This window comes from Dendrobates tinctorius, unplaced genomic scaffold, assembly GCF_039654945.1.
Source record: "Dendrobates tinctorius isolate UK_male_01 unplaced genomic scaffold, ASM3965494v1 ptg000057l, whole genome shotgun sequence".
NCBI classification, from domain to species: domain Eukaryota; kingdom Metazoa; phylum Chordata; class Amphibia; order Anura; family Dendrobatidae; genus Dendrobates; species Dendrobates tinctorius.
The window spans coordinates 598343-624546 of record NW_027361725.1 but is presented as its reverse complement, the minus strand read 5'-3'; the positions used below and the strand labels follow the sequence as shown (position 1 = coordinate 624546).

At 46.6% G+C, this 26204-nt stretch overlaps 1 protein-coding gene across 6 annotated transcripts in view; it reads left to right on the top strand.

Annotated features, from left to right (window-relative positions):
• The window catches only part of LOC141091889 (prostaglandin reductase 2-like), a 137582-nt gene that overhangs the window by 8615 nt on the left and 102763 nt on the right, over nt 1-26204 (top strand). For all 6 annotated transcript variants that reach the window (XR_012232610.1, XM_073577648.1, XM_073577647.1 and 3 more), the window contains exons 2-3: nt 23522-23590; nt 25770-25888. Coding sequence is in view for 5 of the 6 variants with exons in the window: in XM_073577649.1 (XP_073433750.1) it covers nt 23522-23590; nt 25770-25888 (188 nt within the window). In the remaining variant the exon portion in view is untranslated. The remainder of the gene's footprint in view (nt 1-23521; nt 23591-25769; nt 25889-26204) is intronic.

The window sequence follows — 26204 nt, the reverse complement described above, 5'->3', positions numbered from 1 at the left end:
TCTGGTCCACCTATGCCATTTGTCTGTGTAGGGGATGAAGCCTTCAAGCTGTCAGAACACCTTTTGAAACCGTACTCTAGCAGAGGATTGACAAGACCAAAACGCATTTTTAATTACCGCCTCACAAGAGCAAGAAGAATGGTTGAATGTACCTTTGGTATTCTGACAGCCAAATGGCGGGTCCTATTGACTGCGATCAACCTCAAGACAGAAACTGTGGACGAGGTGATCAAAGCGTGCGTGGTACTCCACAATTTTGTTATCTGCAAGGAACCCATTTCCATTGAGGACACCTCTGAAGAAACCACCTTGCAAGATTACCATGACATTACCACTAGAAGTTCTGTGACGGTTTCAGTAATGAGGGACAATTTTGCACTATACTTTATGTCACCTCAAGGCAGAGTACACTGGCAGGATGACAGAGTGTGAAAGATTTGTGCCCTAACCAAACTTGTGTACCTTCTGGACCAACAGTATATACCTTTGCCAACCAAAGTTGGCTATCTTGTCATGGTCTCTATTTTTAGCTTTAGGCCACAGGTGTGTACCTGGTTGTGTTTTATGCAAAGTATTTCACCTTTTAACAAAAGTTGTGTACATTGTTAGGAAATCACCAACAATAAACACAACTTTTTAGGTGAAATACTTTGCTTCAAACACAACCAGGAACACAACTGTGGCAAAAAGCTAAAATTTACCCACAGTTATATACCTAGTTTTGAATACCATTTCACCTTTTAAATACCCTGTATTTAACCTTTTTCGCCGCAGAAAGAAATGACAGACAACCAGTGTAAAATAATTTAACTTTTATTGAAATGTTTTTTTTAGTAAACTTTTTTAAAATTTAAATAAACTTGTTTAATAAAAATTTGAAACTATAAAACTGAAACCATAAAACTGGTCATTTTTATTTAAATACACACATTATAATTCTGTGTAGTGTGTGGTGGAAATACTGCTGTAGGGGCTGCGGGACACTTCGACACTGGGAGTGTGGAGAGAGGACTGGGATCGTGGTGGGGAAGGAACAGTTAGAGGTGAAGGTGTGGAAAAAACTACAGAATGGGTGGACATGTGGGAAGCAGAAGAGGTGGTGGGTGGTGGAGTGGAGGGTTGGGCAGGGACTGTAGGAGCAGATGATGTTGATGGCAAGTTGTATGGGGAAGGAGTTTGGTACGGGGCAGGTTGCTGGAAGTGGGGAGATGTCTGGTACGGGGCAGGTTGCTGGAAGGGGGAAGGAGTTTGGTACGGGGCAGGTTGCTGGAAGTGGGGAGATGTCTGGTACTGGGGAGGTTGCTGGTACTGGGGAGTTTGCAGGTACTGTGGAGGTTGCTGGTACTGGTGAGGTTGCTGGGGAGGTTGATGGTGCTGGGGAGGTGGATGGTGCTGGGGAGGTGGATGGTATGTAATAGGAGGGGGAGGATGGAAAGTGGCTGGAGGTGGATGGTATGCAATAGGAGGGGGAGGATGGAAAGTGGCTGGAGGGGGTGTAGATGTAATAGGAGGGGGAGGATGGAAAGTGGCTGGAGGGGGTGTAGATGTAATAGGAGGGGGAGGATGGAAAGTGGCTGGAGGGGGTGCAGGTGGAGGAACTACTGTGGTGGGAGGAGGAGGAGGTTGGGAGGTAACTTGCTGGAGAGCAGCGTGGCATGAATGCATTACATGCATCTGCTGGGCAGGAGAGAGCGTTTCCATGCGCTCCACAACAGACCTGAAAAAGGTGTGGTTTGGCGAAGATCTTGCTTCTGAATGCATGGTTTGCAGAAGTGTCTTCACCTCCAGAATGCTGGAGTTGATCTGCTGATAGCCTGCGGATATTTGCTCTGACAAGACTTTTAGACAGTTCTGGAAAGATGCATTCAGATGCAAGAACTCTGGCGCATAAGTCTTTTCCTGACCCCTCTGCCGCTGCCGCCCAGTACCCGCAGGTGTACTAGAGGTGGCAGGGGCAGAAGGGTGGGGTAAAGGGAAAGCGATCTCCTCACCAGCAGCTTCATGTAATGTAGGCGGCCACGATGCTCCTGTGCTGGTGGATGGGACAGATGGGTCGAATGTGTGGGAAGGCTGGGAAGGTGCAGATGTACCGGGGCGGTCGAAGTGTCCCTCGGTGCTGGTCTCCTCAGGGATCGCCTCAGAAGGGTCCAATCGTGCCGGCTCCCGAGTGCTGCTCACCGTGCTGTGGAATAAAGAGAAAAAAAAAACAATTAAAATACTGACATGGTATGGCCCTGGCTGAAAAAAAAATTTACATATAACATTTTTTTTCACATGTGGTGTGTAATATTTACCTTCTGGTGACCATTGTTTCCCGGAGGAACGACAGGGCTTCTGCGTACTTGTACTTGCTCCTGCGTCCTCCAGATCCACTCGGGGCCCGCATCTCTTTATTGAACTCCTTCTTGAAACGATCTCTCACAGACCGCCACCGATTCACAATTCTGTTCCCTGAAACGAGAAAGGAGTGGTTAGTATACAACATCAGTGTTTCCCAAACTCCAGTCCTCATGGTCCCCAGGGGTCATGTTTTCATGATTTCCATAGTAAATAGAAATCCTGAACACATGATCCGTGGGGACCACGAGGACTGGAGTTCGGGAAACACTGGTTTACATCAAGCAACCGGTACTGTATATACTTACGCTCTTTAATCTGGGCCCGAGCTTCGAGGTCCTCCCAGCGGCCAACTAGGAGCGAACAGATTTCCTCCCAGAGTCGTCGGGTAACGATCAGGTCAGCGTGGCGGCGGTCAGCCATATTCCAGAGCTGCTCCCTTTCTCTGACGAGATCGATGAGGCGGTCCACATCAATCCCTCCATCCTCACCGTCAGAGTCGGGAGCACGCTGTGAAGGCTGTTAAAGAAAAAGACAAAAATAACATAATTAGCCTCCACAAAAGAAATGAAATAAAAAGTGCAAAAAAACAAAGCAAAAATATTTATACTTACACGCTGGTGACCGCCGCGTTGCTGTCGCCGACGACCCTGGGAGGCACTGCGAGGACCTCTTGGCCAAGCACCAGATTGGGAAGACTAGAGAAGAAAACAAAAAATGTTATGTCTTTGGATGTAGGCATTTGTTTGCTGTGTGTGGTCTGCAGAACATTGTTTTCTATGTGTTGTGTGTAGTGTGATGTTGTGTTTCTGCGTTTGATGCAAAAAACTTACGAATTGTGAGCCCACTCCAGGTGTCTGTCCACCCCTTCCTTCTTCTTCTGGGAGCTCCTCTTCATCTTGTGATTCCTGTTTTGAAATAAAAGGCAATGAATAGACATATATTACAGAGAAGATGGATTTTGGAAATAAAAACTTACCGTCAAACGCTGACGATGCGAGGGAGGGCTCCCAGAAGATGATGTGCTGTGGTGGCCACACTCCATGCCTGTGGGTGGTGTTCCAGCTGCTGCCATTGCTGCTGCTGCTGCATCTATTGGGCGGCTGTTGAATAAAGAGAAACAAAGGGCCAATGAATATCTTGATATTCCATAGCCCTAGTTTGGAGGAATGGGTTATTTGATAATTACCGTCTCTCATCTGCTGCTGGCCTCCCCTCCTCAGCATGTTCTATTTGCTGCTCCATTTGGGGTGGTGGTGGTGCGGATGGTGCTGCAGTGGTCTCCTGCCTTCTCCTGCGCCTGGTTGCTGTCTTGGGTGGCATGTTGGGTGTGGCTGTGGGTCCCACTGTCTTGCTTTTATATATGTCTTGTGGGCAGAGCTACTGAGCATGCTCAGACCAAAAAACCGGATCCGGCCGACGGATCCGGCTTTCGCCGGATCCGGCGCATTGCGGCGCTCATAGGCTTTCATTGTGTGAAAAAGCCGGACGCACCGGATCCGGCGTGTCCGGCTTTTTCGACGGAGACAAAAAACGTTACAGTCACCGTTTTTTCCAGACGCCGGATCGCGACACATTGCCGGATCCGGCGAAAACCGGATGAAACGCATGGCCATCCGGCGCGATCCGGCGCAAATGCAAGTCAATGGGGGGAAAACGGATCCGGCATTGCATTTCGCCGGATCCGGTTTCTGTCAAAAGCGCCGGATCGCGCCTGACGGCGAAAACCTGATGTGTGAAAGAGGCCTTAGGCTACTTTCACACATCAGGTTTTCGCCGTCAGGCGCGATCCGGCGTCGTGCCGGAATGCCGGATCCGGCAAATGTTTTGTAAAACCTGATGTGCCGGATCCGGTTTTCTGCCGGATCCGTCTTGTTCTTGACAGACAAAACCGGATCCGTCTCATAATAATAATAATAATCTTTATTTATATAGCGCCAACATATTCCGCAGCGCTTTACAGTTTAACAGTTTCAAAACACAAGTCATAAATAACAACGCTAACAATACAATAATTAAAGCAAAATAAGACGACCCTGCTCGTGAGAGCGTACAATCTACAATGAGGTGAGGGAGATACAGAGTACAGGTGTGTATTTACAATGGTGTATTTACAATGAAGGTCCAGCCATCTTGCAGGAGTGAAGGATGGATGGAGATAGTGAATGGGCTACGCACGCACACTTACACAGAGAATGACTTTGATTAGTGAATGTGATAGGCCGCTCTGAACAGGTGTGTTTTGAGGGAGCGCCTAAAACTATGCAAATTGTGGATAGTCCTGATTTCTTGGGGTAGAGCATTCCAGAGGATAGGAGCAGCACAGGAGAAGTCTTGGAGTCGGGAGTGGGAGGTACGGATTAGTGCAGAGGTTAGTCGAAAGTCGTTTGCAGAGCGCAGCGATCGGCTAGGCCGATAGACAGAAATGAGAGAAGAGATGTAAGGGGGTGCCGCACTGTGGAGAGCTTTGTGGGTGAGAACAAGTACTTTGAATTGGATCCTATAATGAATGGGCAGCCAATGTAAGGACTGGCGAAGAGCGGACGCGTCCGAGTACCGATTACCCAGATGGACGATCCTGGCTGCTGCATTGAGTATGGACTGGAGAGGGGATAGTCGAGTGACGGGGAGGCCAATTAATAGAGCGTTGCAGTAATCCAGGCGAGAGTGGATCAATGCAACAGTGAGGGTTTTTGTTGTTTCCATAGTGAGAAAAGGGCGGATTCTAGAGATGTTCTTTAGGTGTAAGCGGCAAGAGCGGGCAAGGGATTGTATATGGGATGTAAAGGAGAGATTGGTGTCAAACATAACACCCAGACAGCGCACCTGCTGCCGGGGTGTTATTGTGGTACCACCCATGGAGAAGGAAATGTCAGATTTAGGGAGGTTAGTAGACGGCGGGAGCAGAAGAAGTTCAGTTTTGGAGAGGTTGAGTTTCAGATAGAGAGCGGACATGATATTGGAGACTGCGGACAGACAGTCACTGGCGTTCTGTAGTACAGCGGGGGTAAGGTTGGGGGAAGACGTGTATAGTTGTGTGTCATCAGCATAAAGATGGTACTGAAAGCCAAATCTGCTGATGGTCTGTCCAATTGGGGCCGTGTAGAGAGAGAAAAGAAGGGGGCCAAGGACTGAGCCCTGAGGTACCCCGACAGCAAGAGGAAGAGGAGATGACGTGGAGCCAGAGAACAAAACACTGAAGGAGCGGTCAGAGAGATAGGAAGAGAACCAGGAGAGTGCAGTGTCCTTAATGCCTAGTGACTGGAGCCTAGAGAGTAGGAGATGGTGGTCAACAGTATCGAAAGCTGCAGATAGGTCAAGAAGAATGAGCAGAGAGTGTTCACCGTTACGTTTTGCTGTCAGAAGGTCATTGGTCACTTTGATGAGTGCAGTTTCAGTCGAATGTAGGGGGCGGAAGCCGGACTGTGAAGGGTCTAGAAGGGAGTGAATGGAGAGGTAACGGGTAAGGCGGGAGTAAACTAGGCGTTCCAAAAGTTTAGAGATGAAGGGGAGATTGGAGACTGGTCTGTAGTTTGTGCAGGATGGGTCGAGAGCAGGTTTCTTTAGTAGTGGAGTAACGATGGCGTGTTTGAAGGAGGATGGGAAAATGCCCGAGGAGAGGGAGAGATTAAAGATTGTAGTTAGGTGGGTTGTGACGACTGGAGAGAGAGACTGGAGGAGATGTGAGGGCATGGGGTCGGTAGTGCATGTAGTCGGACGAGAAGAAGAGAGGAGTCTGGAGACTTCTTCTTCTGTTATGGGATCAAATGTGGAGAGTGAGCCAGGGGAGTAGGAAGGGATGGGAGTCACAGCACTTGGTGGTTGGGAGCAGATTTCTTGACGGATATTATCTATTTTTTCTGTAAAGTGGGAGGCCAGGTCATCAGCACAAATGTCTGTGATAGGGGCTAGTGCTTTTGGCCTGAGGAGGGAGTGAAAAGTGTCAAAAAGTTTCTTGGGGTTGTTGGCTAGTGAGGAGATCAGGGTGGTGAAGTAGGTCTGTTTGGCAAGGTGAAGGGCAGCGTTATAGGTTCTTAACATAAATTTGAAGTGGATGAAGTCTTCTGGTGTGCGGGTTTTTCTCCATAGGCGTTCAGCACTCCTGGAGCATCGCTGGAGAAGTTGAGTTTGCGATGTGAGCCAGGGCTCTTTTACTCTGTGTTTGGAGGTTCTGAGGGTGAGGGGAGCTACTTGGTCAAGGGTGCTTCTAAGAGTGTCATTGTAGTGATGAACAGCCAGATTAGGACAGGAAAGAGAGGAGATTGGGGACAGAGATGAGTGTAGGGAATCTGAAAGTGTCTGAGGGTTAATAGCTTGTAGATTTCTGACTGTGTGGTAAGTAGGAATGAGCTGGGGTGGGCGAGGATTTGTGAGCGTGAAGGAGAGAATGTTGTGGTCAGAGAGTGGAAGCGGTGAGTTGTTTAGGTGGGAGATTGAACAGAGCCGGCAGAAGACCAGATCAAGGGTGTTACCGTCCTTATGTGTCTCAGAGGTTGAAAGCTGTGAGAGGCCTAGAGAGGTGGTTAGTGATAGAAGCTGGGATGCAGATGTGGAATTAGGGCTGTTAATGGGGATGTTGAAGTCTCCCAGGATGAGGGTTGGTAGTTCTGAGGACATGAAGTGTGGCAGCCAGGCTGAAAAGTGGTCAAGGAAGTGGGTGGGTGAGCCTGGGGGCCGGTATATGACCGCTACCCTGAGGGAGAGGGGATGGAAGAGCCTGATGGTGTGGACCTCAAAAGAAGGGAATAAGAGTGATGGGACAGGGGGATGACCTGGAAAGTGCATTGTGGGGACAGGAGTATGCCAACTCCACCACCAGGTCTGTTTGTGGGTCTCGGGGAGTGAGAGAATTGTAAGCCACCGTAGGAAATGGCAGCAGGAGAGACAGTGTCAGAATCCTGAATCCAGGTTTAAGTGAGGGCCAACAGATTAAGAGAGTTGTTCAGAAAGTAGTTGTGTAGGAAAGGAAGCTTGTTACAAGCAGACCGTGGATTCCAGAGGGCACAATTAAAAGATTGAGATGAGGGAGTGCAAGTAATGTTAATCAGATTATTGTGGTTTCGATATGAGGTAGGGTAGGGGTCGAGGTTGGGGGATGGTGGACCAGGGTTGGGGGAGATGTCCCCTGAAATCAGTAGGAGAAGGAAGATAAAGAACCAATAGTTGTTGGAATTGTACGTAGTTTTTTTCTGCGATGTGTTTGGGCAAGATGGGCTGAGGTTTCTCAGGAAGGTGAGGAGTGTGTGGGAGCTGTACATGGGAGAGGGAAGTATAGAGGGGCTGATGTGTATGAGTCGTGATGGAGGGGGGATAGGGTGATGAATGTGGATGGCAAGGGAACACAGGAGGATAAAAATAAAGCACATGGTTAAAGGGGAAGGCAAGGTGTGTGTTACCTGACTCCTGCCCTGACTAACTACCATGTATAACTGCCGTTTTGCTGGATGCTTATCTTCTGTGATGCTTTGCTTATGGGATGCTTGCGTGCTGTACCCCACACTGCGTGCTTCCCCTTAGCAACTACTTCATATATAGGCCACACTACAGGGTCAGGAGAGAGGGATTGTGGGAGATGGTTGGGTATAATTTGGCAGCTGGGGCCAGCACACCAGGGGATGGTTAGATGATCAAAGGCACTAGACCAAGATGTGGCAAAATGCTATAGCACCTTCCACCTGATAAGATCTAGAAAGGCCCCAGTCACAGATCTAAAGCAGTAAGTATTACATACAGTGCAACAAATGAATTATACCAAAGCTTTAGCAAGCACATTTAAAAAAGCAGCAAAATGGTCAAGCAGCAGAAGTATGGAGTTGTACCATTTGGATATATTACAGCAGAGAAATAGAGGCAGCAGAGGTGGGAAGTTGTATCATTCAGGCTGCTTGCTGGCAGTGAATGGAGTAAATACATGCAGGGTGGCTCAGTTGATTACCATTTGGATATATTACAGCAGAGAAATAGAGGCAGCAGAGGTGGGAAGTTGTATCATTCAGGCTGCTTGCTGGCAGTGAATGGAGTAAATACATGCAGGGTGGCTCAGTTGATTACCTGTGTGAAGAGAGAAGATGAATGTTAATTCCATGCCATGTATAACTGCCGTTTTGCTGGATGCTTATCTTCTGTGATGCTTTGCTTATGGGATGCTTGCGTGCTGTACCCCACACTGCGGTCTCATCCGGTTCATCCGTTTTTCTATCCGTTTTTCGACGGATTACGCCGGATCCGGTTTTTAAAATTGACCCTTGTGGCCTTCCGAACGGGATTGGCTACTGGAAAACTATATATACCGTGTTCCTACAGCCCTTCTTTGACAGGTTGTAGAGGAGAAAGTGCAGGTTGGAGAGAAGAGCAAGTTACTGGCGAAGATGGATGTTGTCATTGGAAATATTTTGAAGAATTTGGCGGATTTTATAGCAGAGGCGAATCGTTTGAGGGTGATTGTTCTGGAGAAGGAGAGAGCGAGACAGCAGCGCATCAGGCATCGTAGACGACGTTTGTGAATCCACCCCATCATAGCCAAGAGAATGACGCGTGGGGTCTATTCTACACTCTGCATGGACCTTCGACGAAACCCGGATACATTTTTTGGATATGTTCGGATGAAAATGGAGAATTTTGATTACTTGGTGGAGCGCATTGCACACCTCATAAGAAAATCGGACACCTATTGCCGCTTCTCTGTTTCACCCGCAGAGCGTCTGATGGTGACTTTAAGGTAAGCCACATTTATTGGATATGCTCGCATCAGAGCACACTTTCACTGCAATCTTGTTGGTGGTAGTTTGTATCTCCAAGTGTTATAGCTGAGTTTTGGTATGTAATGCTGTGATTTAAAACTAATTTATTGTTTTTTAATTCCCCACAGATTTCTTGCAACTGGAGAATCCCTTTCGTCACTGCATTTCCAGTACAGACTCGGGATTTCCACCATATCTGGAATTGTGAAGTACACATGCCGTGCACTGTGGGACTCCTTAGCTGAAGAGATTTTACCAGAGCCCACAACAGAGAGGTGGATTGAAATTGCTGACAAGTTTCAACAGATATGTCAGTTTCCCAACTGCTTGGGCGCTGTGGACGGGAAACATATCCGCATTGTAAAGCCAGCTGGATCGGGATCGGAATATTTCAATTACAAGAAATATTTTTCAATTGTCCTCATGGCCATCGCTGACGCGGAATACAAATTTATTGCGGTTGATATTGGGGCCTATGGCCGCTCCAATGACTCTCAAGTTTTCAAACTGTCTGCCATGGGGCGTAAACTGTATGGAAACACCTTCCAGTTCCCACCACCTAGACCGCTGCCGCAAACATCTGGTCCACCTATGCCATTTGTCTGTGTAGGGGATGAAGCCTTCCAGCTGTCAGAACACCTTTTGAAACCGTACTCTAGCAGAGGATTGACAAGACCAAAACGCATTTTTAATTACCGCCTCACAAGAGCAAGAAGAATGGTTGAATGTACCTTTGGTATTCTGACAGCCAAATGGCGGGTCCTATTGACTGCGATCAACCTCAAGACAGAAACTGTGGACGAGGTGATCAAAGCTTGCGTGGTACTCCACAATTTTGTTATCTGCAAGGAACCCATTTCCATTGAGGACACCTCTGAAGAAACCACCTTGCAAGATTACCATGACATTACCACTAGAAGTTCTGTGACGGTTTCAGTAATGAGGGACAATTTTGCACTATACTTTATGTCACCTCAAGGCAGAGTACACTGGCAGGATGACAGAGTGTGAAAGATTTGTGCCCTAACCAAACTTGTGTACCTTCTGTGCCAACAGTATATACCTTTGCCAACCAAAGTTGGCTATCTTGTCATGGTCTCTATTTTTAGCTTTAGGCCACAGGTGTGTACCTGGTTGTGTTTTAGGCAAAGTATTTCACCTTTTAACAAAAGTTGTGTACATTGTTAGGAAATCACCAACAATAAACACAACTTTTCAGGTGAAATACTTTGCTTCAAACACAACCAGGAACACAACTGTGGCAAAAAGCTAAAATTTACCCACAGTTATATACCTGGTTTTGAATACCTTTTTACCTTTTAAATACCCTGTATTTAACCTTTTTTTTAAACATATTTCGCCGCAGAAAGAAATGACAGACAACCAGTGTAAACAATAATTTAACTTTTATTTAAAATATTTTTTTTTGTGTAAACTGTTTTTAAAGTTAAAAAAACTTTTTTAATAAAGGTTTGAAACCAACCAAATGGGCATTTTTATTACAAAAAAAACATTATAACTCGGTGTAGTGTGGGGTGGAAATACTGCTGGAGGGGCTGCGGGACACTTCGACAATGGGAGTGTGGAGAGAGGACTGGGATCGTGGTGGGGAAGGAACAGTTAGAGGTGATGGTGTGGAAAAAGCTACAGAATGGGTGGACATGTGGGAGGCAGAAGAGGTGGTGGGCGGTGGAGTGGAGGGTTGGGCAGGGACTGTAGGAGCAGATGATGTTGATGGAAAGTTGTATGGGGAAGGAGTTTGGTACGGGGCAGGTTGCTGGAAGTGGGGAGATGTCTGGTACTGGGGAGGTTGCTGGTACTGGGGAGGTTGCTGGTATGTAATAGGAGGGGGAGGATGGAAAGTGGCTGGAGGGGGTGCAGATGTAATAGGAGGGGGAGGATGGAAAGTGGCTGGAGGGGGTGCAGGTGGAGGAACTACAGTGGTGGGAGGTGGAGGTTGGGAGGTAACCTGCTGTAGAGCACCGTGGCACGAATGCATTACATGCATCTGCTGGGTAGGAGATAGTGTTGCCATGCGCTCCACAACAGACCTGAAAAAGGTGTGGTTTGGCGAAGATCTTGCTTCTGAATGCATGGTTTGCAGAAGTGTCTTCACCTCCAGAATGCTGGAGTTGATCTGCTGAAAGCCTGCGGAGATTTGCTCTGACAAGACTTTTAGACAGTTCTGGAAAGATGCATTCAGATGCAAGAACTCTGGCGCATAACTCTTTTCCTGACCCCTCTGCCGCTGCCGCCCAGTACCCGCAGGTGTACTAGAGGTGGCAGGGGCAGAAGGGTGGGGTAAAGGGAAAGCGATCTCCTCACCAGCAGCTTCATGTAATGTAGGCGGCCACGATGCTCCTGTGCTGGTGGATGGGACAGATGGGTCGAATGTGTGGGAAGGCTGGGAAGGTGCAGATGTACCGGGGCGGTCGAAGTGTCCCTCGGTGCCGGTCTCCTCAGGGATCGCCTCAGAAGGGTCCAATTGTGCAGGCTCCCGAGTGCTGCTCACCGTGCTGTGGAATAAAGAGAAAAAAAAACAATTAAAATAGTGACATGGTATGGCCCTGGCTGAAAAAAAAAAAAGTTACATCTAAACATTTTTTTGTCACATGTGGTGTGTAATATTTACCTTCTGGTGAGCATTGTTTCCCGGAGGAACGACAGGGCTCGTGCGTACTTGTACTTGCTCCTGCGTCCTCCAGATCCACTCGGGGCCCGCATCTCTTTATTGAACTCCTTCTTGAAACGATCCCTCACAGACCGCCACCGCTTCACAATTCTCTCCCCTGAAACGAGAAAGGACAAAGTGGTTAGTATACAACATCAGTGTTTCCCAAACTCCAGTCCTCATGGTCCCCAGGGGTCATGTTTTCAGGATTTCCATAGTAAATAGAAATCCTGAACACATGATCCGTGGGGACCACGAGGACTGGAGTTCGGGAAACACTGATTTAAATCAAGCAACCGGTACTGTATATACTTACGCTCTTTAATCTGGGCCCGAGCATCGAGGTCCTCCCAGCGGTCCACAAGGAGCGAACAGATTTCCTCCCAGAGTCGTCGGGTAACGATAAGGTCAGCATGGCGGCAGTCAGCCATATTCCAGAGCGGCTCCCTTTCTCTGACGAGATCGATGAGGTGGTCCACATCGAGTCCTCCATCCTCACCGTCAGAGTCGGGAGCACGCTGTGAAGGCTGTTAAAGAAAAAGACAAAAATAACATAATTAGCCTCCACAAAAGAAATGAAATAAAAAGTGCAAAAAAACAAAGCAAAAATATTTATACTTACACGCTGGTGACCGCCGCGTTGCTGTCGCCGACGACCCTGGGAGGCACTGCGAGGACCTCTTGGCCGAGCACCAGATTGGGAAGACTAGAGAAGAAAACAAAAAATGTTATGTCTTTGGATGTAGGCATTTGTTTGCTGTGTGTGGTCTGCAGAACATTGTTTTCTATGTGTTGTGTGTAGTGTGATGTTGTGTTTCTGCGTTTGATGCAAAAAACTTACCAATTGTGAGCCCACTCCAGGTGTCTGTCCACCCCTTCCTTCTTCTTCTGGGAGCTCCTCTTCATCTTGTGAATCCTGTTTTGAAATAAAAGGCAATGAATAGACATATATTACAGAGATGATGGATTTTGGAAATAAAAACTTACCGTCAAACGCTGACGATGCGAGGGAGGGGTCCCAGAAGATGGTGTGCTGTCTTCCTGGTGGCCACACTCCATGCCTGTGGGTGGTGTTCCAGCTGCTGCCATTGCTGCTGCTGCTGCTGCTGCATCTATTGGGCGGCTGTTGAATAAAGAGAAACAAAGGGCCAATGAATATCTTGATATTCAATAGCCCTAGTTTGGAGGAATGGGGGATTTGATAATTACCGTCTCTCATCTGCTGCTGGACTCCCCTCCCGTTCCTCAGCATGTTCCCTTTGCTGCTCCATTTGGGGTGGTGGTGGTGCTGATGGTGCTGCAGATGTCTGCTGCCTGCTCCTGGTTCTTGGCTTGGGTGGCATGTTGGGTGTGGCTGAGGGTCCCACTGTCTTGCTTTTATATATGTCTTGTGGGCAGAGCTACTGAGCATGCTCAGACCAAAAAAACCGGATCCGGCGCATTGCGGCGCTCATAGGCTTTCATTGTATGAAAAAGCCGGACACGCCGGATCTGGCGTGTCCGGCTTTTTCGCCGGAGACAAAAAACGTTACAGTAGCCGTTTTTTCCAGACGCCGGATCGCATCACATTGCCGGATCCGGCGAAAATCGGATGAAACGCATGGCCATCCGGCTCGATCCGGCTCTAATGCAAGTCAATGGGGGGGGGAAACCGGATCCGGCATTGCATTTCGCCGGATCCGGTTTCTGTCAAAAGCGCCGGATCGCGCCTGACGGCGAAAACCTGGTGTGTGAAAGAGGCCTAACCAATCGGAGAGCAGGAAGCAGACAGTGCCGCACCGCTGAGGAGGAGGCTGCCCCATGTGACAGTGTGAGTAGCTGCAGGCATTCAAGGGGGCTTGTGACAAGGTGTCTCTTTGCTTCTTAGTTGTTTGGGGGGATGCATGGTTGAAACTGAGCTGGAGGGGAGCAGTTAGGGAACATATCTGTCAGGCAGAAATAGGAGGGGAATTTTCTGTATGTCTCATTCTGTGTGATTAAAAGCAGTTTCAAGTCCTCAATTCAGTGTATTCCTGTGTATGTGTGCTGTACATGCATGTTCTTGGTGAAGTGAGTGTGCACGTGGTGACTTGTGTGTGTACATAGTGACATGAGTGGTGGTGTGAATATGCACGTGGTGACCTGTGTATATGTAGTGATGTGTGCATCCGTGTACATGGTGACGTATGTGTTTGCAGTGACGTTTGTATACGTGCATCTGTTTAAATGGTGATGTTCATATGAATGCATTTGTATTGTGCATAGTGACATGTCTGTGTGAGAGTATATACGTGGTGATGTGTGAGAGTTTGTGGTGACCTGTGTATGTGTTGTTGATCCATGTATATGGTAACGTGCGTGTCTGTGTACATGGTGATGTCTGTGGTGACATGTGTATTCATGTATATGGTAACGTGCGTGTGTATGTGGTGGTTTGTGCCTCTGTGGTGACGCGTGTGTGGATCCATGTACAGTATATCGTAACGTGCGTGTGTCTGTGTACATGGTGATGTTTGTGCCTCTGTGGTGACGGGTGTATGTGTGCATCCGTGTATATGGTACATCCGTGTGTCTGTGCACGTGGGGATGTGTAGTTGCAGATCTCTGTATCCCTGTTAATGCGCAGTAGGCTGGGTGTATGCACACCAGATTTAGGAACGCACTTTGTGTTCATAGTGACGCAGCGGTGACACAGGACTCTGTCAGCCATTAGCGCCAACTTTGAAAATCTGGCATTTGTCAGTGTCCTACATCACTGCTGCCTCCCTGGGCATGTGCAGGGCGACAATGAAGCCGGGGTGCATGCATACAGCTCCACTGCGTACTTGGAGGGTGGTGGTAGAAGCTGTGAGGTGTCACTCACTACTACTATCTCCACCACCTTATGACCTCTTGTTTCACAGTTAGGGTACCGTTACACCTAGCGATGCACCAGCGACCCCGACCAGCGATATGACGCGGTCAGGATCGCTGGTGCATCGCTAGGTGGTCACTAGTGAGCTGCCACACAGGCAGATCTCACCAGCGACATCGCTGGGGACGGGGGTCACTACTTACCTGTCAGACGCGGCGATCCTGCGTCCTCCCGCCCGCGTCCACACGACGCTCGTCGTCACAGCAGGAAGCGACCGACGAGAAACGGTCCAGCAGCTTCTCGCACGACCAGCGATAATCAGCGGGGGAGCCGGTCGTAGGTAAGTATCAGACACAGCGATATCGCTAGCAATATCGCTGTAACATCACATAATCGGTGACTTTACAGCGATATTGCTAGCGATATTGCAGTGTGTAACGGGGGCTTTAGAAGATGTGATGGCAGAGATAGAAGCACATCTCCCACAGACTATGGTTACAAGGCACCTTAAGAGGCTCCTCTTAGAATTTCTTCTGTTGACAGATTCCCTTTATCAACCTTCAGATATGGGGTTAATCTAAGGGTGTGTGCAGACGCTGCGGATTAATCCGCACGGATTTTGCAAAAACCGCAGATAAAACCACAGGTCAAAAGACCTGCGGATTATCTGCAGTTTAGCCTGCGGTTTGGTCCTGCGGTTTCACCATCTCCACAATGGTGGAGATAGGAAACCGCTGCGGATTCCGCAGAAAGAATTGACATGTCAATTCTTTCTGCGGTTTCAAAACCGCAGGAAATCCTCGCGGATTTATCCGCACCGTCTACACAGCGGTTTTTGGTTACCATTTATTTGAATGGTACTGTACACCGCAGCTAAAACTGCTGCGGGTCCGCAGCGGCCAAAACCGCAGCGGAATCCGCAGCGTGTGCACATACCCTTAAGGTAAATAGCGTTTCTAACAAGCTAGGTGCCTGCACTTAGCCGAACACTGCAGGGAGAAAATGTACTTTATTCTCCATGTAGCGTTCGCTTTTTATTCACGGAGACGGTGCCGACTCAGGTTCAGTCACCGCTCTGCAACCGCACCCGCGCATTGACTGATTCCCTGCATTGGGGATGGCTGTCAGTCAGGGCCGGGGGCGCAGTTACAGCCATCATTCTGTATACTCAGAGCGGTGACTGCACCTGCGCCAGCACTTCCCCCACCCCGTGACTGACAGTGTTCGGCTAAGTGAGGACGCTGGGCAGGTTAGTAACACTATTAATCTGCAGATAATTCCCATATCTGCAGGTTAATAGAGTATTTCTGCAATCAGGTTCCCTTTAAAAAAAACGCCACCGGAAATGGAGTAAAAACACTACTTTTAGGATGTGTTCACACGTTGTGTTTTTTTTCGCGTTTTTCCCGCGGATTTACCAAAAAAATCTGCTCAAGAAACACCTAAAAGAAGCTTCCCATTCATTTTAATGCATTTTGCACTTTTTGTGCATATTGATGCGTTTTTTACAGCGAAAAAACGCTTCGCGGTAAACGCAGCATGCTTATTAATTTTACGGTAAATTCCATATTTCTGGCTATTTTCTATGTGTCTGGGGACGCTCCGGAAAAAATCGCAGCAAAAATCACAGAAAAAAATGCGCGTTTTCTGGGAAGGAGTCCGGTTTTGATGCAGAAATTTTCTGCAGAAGTGGGCACAAAGCCTTAGGCTATGTACCCACGTCTGCAGAAAAAAAACAGACTTCTTCCCAGGAAAAACGCGCGTTTTTTATGCGTTTTTTTGTGTTTTTGTTTGCGTTTTTACAGGAGCATCCTCCTGCTAATAGAATATACTTGGAAACGCGTTTTTTTCCGCAAAGTTAATGAACATGCTGCATTTTTTTTTCGCAGAAATTAACTCATCATGTGCACAAAAATTGCGGAATTCATTAAAAAGAATGGGATGCTTCTTGTATGCGATTTTGAAGCATTTTTACCGGAAAAAAACGCTTACGTGGGTACACAGCCTTAGCGATTAGATAGGTAGGGAGAAGTGTAGGTTGTTGTGTAAAGCTCATTACAAAGCGGTTAGGGTGTAAGGATAGAAATTTACAGAGGACATTATAGGTACCGGACCATCCCTCTAATGTCGGCAGTGCAGGTGTAAGATTCATTAAGAGGCGCACTGATCACGTAATGAATTAGGCACATCTTACCACTGGGGTGCGCCTGGCCAAAAGTCTACATTTCTGGATTAAGTTAGGCCACTAAAGTATTGTAACTTTTGAAGAACTTGGTTGACGGGCTTCGCCATACCACTTGCCGTCCATGTTCTTCCTACTTTGGTGTATCTGACTAAGACTGGGTGAAAATGGCAAAAGCCACAACTTTTTTTTAACAACTTTGAGATGTGCACAAATTTTCTGACTTTTCAAAGTGTATTATGCCAGAATTCTAGCAAAAATACTTTGATGAATTGTGGCCTAAGTGTATGAGTGGATTCAGTACAAAAGTAAAACTAAAGTTTCTTAAGGTACTGTCACACTTAGCGATGTACCAGCGATCCCGACCAGCGATATGACGCAGTCAGGATCGCTGGTGCATCGCTAGGTGGTCGCTAGTGAGCTGCCACTCAGGCAGATCTCACCAGCGACATCGCTGGGGACGGGGGTCGCTACTTACCTGTCACACCAGGCGATCCTGACGTCCTCCCGCCCGGCTCCACGCGTCGCTCGTCCTCACAGCAGGAAGCGCCGCAGGAAGCTGACGACGAGAAATGGTCCAGGACGTTCTCGTGCGGTCAGCGATAACCAGCGGGGGAGCCGGTCGTAGGTAAGTATCAGACACAGAGATATCGCTAGCAATGTCGCTATAACGTCACTAGTTATAGCGATATTGCTAGCGATATCTCTTAGTGTGACATGCCCTTTAGGCATTTGTCATGTCTGTATATCAATCTTACATTATGTTTCACTGTACACACTGGGGTGTTACTGCAAGAAGGCATGTGACTATAAGCATTAACAGGTTAAAGGGGTTGTCCGGGCTTTTCACATAATCTCAGTGCATATCTGGGCTGCAGAATTATGACAATAAGTAATTTACTTTCTGTCACTAGTTTGCACGGTTTTCTAGATATTCTGAACAGAACGTCCAAGGGGCGGGGGTGTTATGGCACTGAAATGAGAACTGGTGGTTTCCTCCTGCTCTACTAAAATCATGCCCTCTCTAGCAACAACCCCACCCTCCATAGCCACAGACCCTCCCCCACATGAAGCAGCCCTCATCACACCGTAACGAATCCTCCCCGCCGCTCCATGCCCCGGGGAGTGGAGAGTCGTTTGGGTCCTATGTGGATACTCTGAATAAGAATGATCTGGGCCTTTTCTTCACTCATGAGGGGGGGGAGACCATATTACTTTCCTGGATATAAGCATATCTCCAGGGAGGGTTTATTGAAAACGGGCCTGTATCGGAAACCCACCTCAACAAATAGCCTTTTGAGGTGAGAGAGCTATCACCCCCCCCCCCTGCTTAAAAGGGGAATTCCCAGAGGACAGTTTCTCAGAGTTCGGAGGAACTGTTCGGACTGGGGTGACTTTGAATCACAGTCAAGAGACCTGTGGGGTAGATTCAGGATCAGGGGCTACCCCACTAGGGTTATTGAACCTGCATATAGGCATGCGAAACAAGAAAGGAGGGCATCTCTCTTGGCCCCTAGGGAGGAGGACCCGAAAAGTGTGACCAGATTGATAGGCACCTTTGATGATCAATCGAGTAAGGTTCTTGATATACTTAAGAAACACTGAGCGATTCTTAACACCGATCAAGATATTTGTAATTTTATCACCCCAAAGCCATCAGTGACTTATAGAAAGGGCAAGTCAATTAAAGATAAAGTGGTGAACAGTCATCTTGAACCGTGCAAAAAAGAAGGCACATGGCTACAGACGAGGTCGAATGGTACATTTAGGTGTGGGCACTGCAGTTTTTGTAAATTTGTGTGTCCTTCACAGACATTCTGCAGCTCTCTCACTAAAAGGATTTATAATATGAGATCTTTTGCCAATTGTAAAACCACAGGTGTGGTATATTTGTGTACTTGCTCTTGTCCACTGGACTATGTAGGGAAGACTAAACGTGAGCTGAGAATCCGTATAGGCGAGCATTTGGGTGACATCAAACACTGTAGAGATGCCCCCCTGGCACGTCATGCCAATCTGGTACATGGAGGTGATATTAAACAGATCTCTTTTCACGTGATTGAGAGGGTCCAGCCCGGAGTGAGACAGGGAGATTGGGATAGGAAGATCTTGCAGCGAGAAACACGCCGGATCTTCTGGCTCGGATCACAGAGCCTTAAAGGGTTAAATGAACAACTAAATTTTACAAGTTGTTTGTGATCAGTGTGGTTCTGCATGTTTCCAACCTACTTCTGTTGCTCTGAGTGAGCTTATGTGATGATCAATACCAATGAATGGTGGAAATTTATATTTAATAATATTTCTTTTGTTTTAGGACACAGATTTTTTGTCTTGCTCTTTTTTTTTTTTATTGGGGACATATTTAAATGATTTGGTGTCAGTAGGGTTGTTGGGCTATTTAAATTTGAGGTGTATACAGTATATTTTAATTATACTCTGAAATAATAGTCTGAAAAATAATCTCTTTTGCTAAGTATCAATCTACATTAAAGCCGAATGACTTTTTCAAGTAATACTATTTGCTTGTTTACATTTCTTATAATAGGCAATCTGATTTCATGCTGGGTAGTAGCCGAGATATGATTCTTAAGTCTGATTTTCGGTACTTTAAAGTGGGGAATACATTCTTCTTGGGATGGGCTCTTAAGCTATGTGCACACGCTGCAGATTCACCTGCGGGTTTTTCCGCGCGGAACCGCAGGTAAAGTGACCTGCGGTTTTAGACCTCTACTATGTTTAAAGGCGTGAAACCGCAGCGGAATCCGCAGAAACAATTGACATGCTGCGGCTTATAAACCGCAGCAAAACCGCACGGAAAAAACCACAGCGTGAGCACAGCGGTTTTTAAAACCCATAGGGTAACATGGTACTGTACTATGTACCATGTTACATACGTTGCGCGCCTCTACGCAGGCGCGGCAAACTTGGTTGACATTGTGGTCGCCATGGTATTCCCGATGCGCGATTGCGCAAGCGCGAGACTTGAATAGCGTGACATCGCGATGTTTGTGTATAGAGTGGACACCAGTGAGGTCTCTTGGCGCCGATGCGCATGCGCGGGCGTCTGATGACATGGTGTCGCGGGATTTTGACTCCTGGGTCGCGATTGCTGATGCTAAGCCTCTGACGTCTTCCATCGCTTCTGCTAGATTGATGGGGATTCGTGAATACTGGGAGCATTAGGTAATGTGTTGGTAACTACTATAGGCTATTGAATTTGGCGCAGATTCCAAGGAGGTGCTGTAATTGGCTATAGGGGGTTTTACACTAAGCGATATCGCTAGCAATATCGCTAAAACGTCACTGGTTTTGTGACGTTATAGCGATATTGCTAGCGATATCGCTATGTGTGATACTTACCAACGACCGGCTCCCCCGCTGTTCATCGCTGATCGCGCGAGAATGTCCGGCTCCATTTCTCGTCGTCTGCTTCCTGCTGAGACTTCCTGCTGTGACGACGAGCGACGTGTGGACGCGGGCGGGAGGATGCAGGATCGCTGTGTGTGAAAGGTAAGTATCGTGCGCTGCGTCGCTGCTGCATCGCTGTGAGATCTTTCTGTATGAAAGCTCACTAGCGATCATTTAGCGATGCACCAGCGATCCTGACCGGGTCGGATCGCTGGTTGGATCGCTGGTGCATCGCTAAATGTAAAAGGGCCTTTAGTGTGACTTTACTGATAACACTAGTTGTCAGCTTGTGATCTATTGGTTGGGGGTTGTTAGGACAACAGAGGATGCCATCTGATGATTGGCTATGATAGGAAAGTGATTGGCTCTATTTTCTTTATACTGCGGCATGATTACATTTGTCCCTTTTTTTAAAATGATGTTTTGTACACATTATCATTTTTTTGTACAATGTATGTTATTGTATTTTGTATTTATATGTATTACTGTTGTTGTTTTGGGTGGTGGGCGATTCCATTTTGTTGATTGGTTTTTTGGGCCTATATAAAGACCGCCCTTTCCATTACTGTGTATGCTTGAAAAAGACCACTTGGTGGTTGAAACGTTGCATTTTATCATGGCTGAATAAATTTATATATTTCTCACCTGGATTGGATGCTGCTCCTTTTCGTTTCAATGGTACTGTACCATGTCTGCGGAACTGTTGCAGTTCCGCAGGGCCAAAAACGCTGCGGAACCGCAGCAGAATCCGCAGCGTGTGCACATAGCCTTAGTCTGATGTCGTGCAGGCATGTAATTTTGTGTGGAGCTATTGAGTTCTCCCTGGGATGGACTTTTAGCCTGATGTCACGCAGGCATGTAATTTTGCATTGAGGTTATTTAGCTCCCATGTCCCTCCCTGTTATGACACACTTCCGCCCTCACATTAACTGGGTATGTCTCTATGGACGCTATTCATCCCTTTCGCCCCTCCCCTGTATTACATACTTCTGCCCTGACGCCATGCGGGCATGTAATTTATTATGGACGCTATTCAGCCTTCTTGCCCTTCCCCTTCATGACATGCTTCCATTCTGTGGAACGCAGACTGCGCTCCATTTGACCTCCACTTTGACAACTAATGGACCGGAAGTGGGCGTTCTACAACTGACTCTGAAGTTTCAAATGAGAGCGATGAACATGCCCTGAGCAAGCCGCACTGACCGGACGGCCAGGGGCGAGGATACCCCTGATGAACCCTCATCTATCCTAAGGGGGAAACGCTTTGGGTTTTGCTTTCATCATGAATGGCTGATAAGTACCTCTATTGCACATTGCACTTTATAGATTGATTACTAATGGACGCTTACGGAAAATTGTGTACCTTATGATAGAACAGATGTATTGAGAAACCTGTTATTATTTAGCAAGATACACTGCATGGCCTATGCATAACATTATGCTTGTCTCTGCTTTGGCGACGATAATATTTATAGGGGCTATTATTCATTGTTGCCACCTGTTGTTTCTGTTGCATAGAAAACCGGGTGACGGCATACCTCTGTTGTCTACAACAATTGATATTATACAGAGAAGTTTACTTGTTCTAACATTCAAGTATTTTTTCCCTGCCATTGGATATATGCAGTATTTTTCATTCTGAAATGTGCATCCTGCGCTTGGTACACCTGTGTTATTTGTGCTGTTGCGTTTCAGTCCCCTTCACAGATTGAGGGGGATTAAAACTTGGGGAATAATTTATTGCAGCTGGTTATTTACTACCAGGCAAGTCCTATTGGAGCTGCATTATCTAATATTTTTCCCTATGTAGACGTTTTTTACCAATTTTGAATAGGGTATTAAGCCTAAATTTCTGTCTACTGCGGCCTGCTGTCTTTTTGACTACAAGATAAGTCATATTAAGGCTGCAATTTTTCTAACTTGGAGAAAAGACTGTATTTTTTACTACGAGATAAGGTTTACAGCACTGTAGCACTCGTAATTGAGACTATTTGTCTCTTCACTTTTGTTTGTTCGGGATTGTAGGTGTGTGTATTTTATTTTTGTGTCCTTTTTTGTATAGGGTGGTCTACGGCGTAATTAGGGACGCCGACGTTGAGCGGGGGCGCCACATCGTCTACAACTAGGGTGCCAACCTCCACGGTCAGGAAGGGTCATTTTAGGGCCCATTAGGGCATTATAGATTTTTTTTTTTTTTTTTGCCCCTGCATATGTATATATTTTTGTCTCCACTATGAATTGCTGATATGAGTGACTGACCTCTGACCCCCTCTATATATGGGTTTTGTCCAATTTATGGGTGGTTTTAATGATTCTATTAAAAGCTAAATTTTAAAGGTTTTTTTTGTACTTTGGTGCTTTCCGGTTTTGATTTTTGAACCCTGAACATTTTAATACTGAGGTTTTTTATATGCACAGTGTACACAGAAACCTGCCAATCAGTGTTATGGGCGTGGTTATACAGAGCTCAACATTCAGAGAACTGCTAGATCTGCAGCAGAGAAAACAGGGATTTTTATCAAAACTGCAGCAAGCAGCCCAGTGACACATCGCTGTAATCAGAGTTTTCTTTCAAAATGCAAATGACGGGTTAGGTGTTTGGTCCCACCAAGAGCACTTAAGAGAACTCTGCCTCCAAAGGTTTTTTCCAAGCTTAGGCCTCCCTTTCTCGATAGATGAAGTCTGTGACATCTAGCGCCTGCGTAGGTCACTGCTCGTCTTAATTCTGCGCAGTAAGGAGCACTGCTAGAAACTTCAGCGTACTGTGCATGCACCGCCCCGACCCTCCGTACACCTGGAAGTACTAAGTGTCCTCAGTGCTCTTCTTCCGTGTGTACAGCGTCGCTTGGCAGCGCATGCGCAGTAGTCTTGATGCCAGTGCCCTCAGCAGGCTAGTGTGCAGAAGCGAGGAAAGCGGTTATCTACGCAGGCGCTAGATGTCCTGGCCAGCTCCTGACATCAGTGAGCTTTATGTCTCATAGAGAGGGAGACTCTAAGGATGGAAATAACCTCAGGAGGCAGACTCTTGTTAAGTGCTCTGGGCAGGACAAAGCTCTTAACTCATTTACATATAAAAGTGGTGCATTACTCTGGATTCAGGCAATGAATAGCGATTATAAAGGTGCCAACGTGTTTATCTCTCACCGACCTACATGTCCATATGCACGGTTTAGGGGGAGTGATTTTACTGACAGTTTCCTATTAATATGTAGAGGTTATATATGTATATGTGAGTTTTATTATTATTTTATCATATTTGTGGTAATTGTCCATATGTTTGTAAACGATCTACTGAAAATGACTTGTTGCATCCTAAAGCTTGTCTTTGTTTTTATGTTTCTTATGCACAGAAATACACACCGGATACAAAAGAACTGGCAGCATGAAGGTTAAGAGGATGGTGCTGGCGTCTCGGCCCGGTAGGTGATTTTACTTTTTGCCTACTTTAATACAAAAGTTAGAATGATCAGCGCTTGGCATCAATAGGCGCAAGAAGATGACCAGAGTCATTCAGGGATGTACTGCAGGAGTAGGAGGCTAGATCTAAGGAAGCTGATATGTGTGCAATACATGGAACAGAGAAGATAACTTCACTCTAACTGATGGGAGAACCAGAGAGACAGTTGATGGATCGCCTCTGGGTGACCAGATAAGTCAGGAACAAGAAAACCTACATTATAAAGGGAACCTATCAGCAGGTTTCTGCTACGTGCTCTGATGTAGGGGAAGAGAGCCTGATTCCAGCGATGTGTCGCTTACTGGGCTGCTTGGTGCAGTTTTGATACAATCCCTGTTTGTTTGTTTTTTGCTGTAGATCTAGCAGAGCTCTAAATGTTGAGCTGTGTATAACCCTGCCCACATCGCTGATTGGCTGCTTCTTGTGTACATTGTCAGCAAGCTGCCAGTCAGTGGAGAGGGCGGGGTTAAACAGGTTAGCTGGACTACTCTGCACTTGATATCTAGTCCTCGAATGATCATTTCCTGCATATAAAACACTGTCTTGAACTACAGCACACAGCATAGTAAGTGACGTATATCTGTAATCCAGCCTTTTGACCCTACATTATGCTGCTCTCAGATTAAACCTTCTGACAGATTCTCTTTTAACTTGGTCAATCCCGTGTGTGAATAGGGCCCACTTCACGATGATTGCACCACTAAAGGGATTTTCCAGTTTTGGAAACCTCCTCTCCTCCGGCTACTGTTTGTTTGAAAAAAGACAATCTGTGCTTTCCCTCCCTGAGTCCAGCGCCGAGTCTCCACCACTTCTCCTGGTGTCTAGCATTGCCTGTAGTATTGATGGCACGGCTGCTGTTCTGCTGTCGGTTTGGGAGAGGCTGCTGAGCTCACTGATTGGCTGCAGTTCTGCCAGCTTGCGGAGACTCAGTGCTGGCCATAGAGAGGGTGAGTAAAACTTTTTTTTTTTTTTTTTTTTTTTTTAACTGCTGTCGGGGAAGAGGAGTTTTCTGAAACCAGAAAACCATTTTAATGCCTGAAATTATAGTTACTTTGCTCTCTGTTCTGTGCTAAGGGTCTTTACTAAATTATGCACAGAATGGTCATCATGATGCGATAATTCACACAGTGCTGTCAGATTAACACTAGAACACATTGTACATGGTGGTGCCACAGTAAAGGGAATAATTGTGTCAATGAATTTACAGTCCAGTCATCATGCACATGGTGATATCACAGGAGACGGAGTATGCACACAGTCATACCACAGTGCAATCATGAGCTACTTGCTGGAGACTGTACAATGCCACACACAGTTTCTCCATTCTCTTTACATATACGTTGCATCTGTTTTGCTCTTTTTTTTATGCACCCTTTTTTCAAAATGGATACATAAAAAAAGTAAATGTAAATGTTGTGACACTGGTTACAGTTTTCAGTGTCAGAACCAAGCGCCAAACTTTAGTGAACAGTGTGAAAGTGACCTGTGCTGACCTGTGACCCTGCTGTATTTTTAGTCCGCGTCACATAAATAGGGCGTGTAGCTTAGATTTAGCGCATCACATCTCTATACCACCTGTGTCGCACAAATCGCACATACTGGAAAGTGATCTCCGCGGCTGCTGAATTCGGAGCGGCAGATGTTTCTCCTGGCTGGATGTGTAGCGCAAATGTCTGTCTTCTGTCCGCTCTTAGATTTTAGTAAATCCTTGAATATTCTATAAAAAAAAATTACAACTTTGATTTTTTTTTAAGAGCTCTGTTATTCTTCCTGGAAATAACTGGAAGTAACCTTTCTCTTTGCCAATAGGGTAGGTATTTTAGTGCCTGCTTGTCGGCCCGGATTTGACAGTGCAGAAACGCTTTACATGGTTTTTTAACATGCAGGAGCTCTGTCTTTAGGGCGCGGGAAAACTTCACCCAGATCTGAACTTATTTATACATTCCTAGGAGGATTAACAGAGGAACAGTGCAATGTACACTTCTGAGAAAATATGTTGCAGAAATTACATAAAATGTAAGAAAAAATTGAAAGAAGATGCATAGTCCAAGGAGATCTCCGCTTTTTGGCCTTTGCCCCTCTTGCCACCGATTTTAGCAAATGTGAATTGATACCTAGCAATGTTGTGTATTTTTCTTCAGGAAATGATGGGGAGCCAGTAACAGAAAACTTCCGCCTGGAGGAAGCAGATGTTACAGAGGAGCTGATGGATGGACAAGTGATGACCCAAACCTTGTACCTTTCTGTGGATCCTTACCTGGTGAGCAGTCTGTGCGTCTTTATGTACAGAAGTCGCCATCAGTCCCGTGTGGCTCCAATCGCCTCGCATGCACTTGCCCATTGAAGTCTGTGTGCGCAAAAATATAAAACCGATCCCATATGTTTTCTAACAACTCCGCATTGTATGGTTCCTCTGTTATTACCCATGGAATTATACAAACAAATGGAGAGGGTGAGTGTCACCATGTGAAACGTCCTCTTACCGTGTCAGGCTTTTTCGGGATCCACACCTTCGACAGGGGAAGATGAATATTCCCAGTTGTCAGGTTATTTCCCGGAGGAGTAAAAGAGGAACA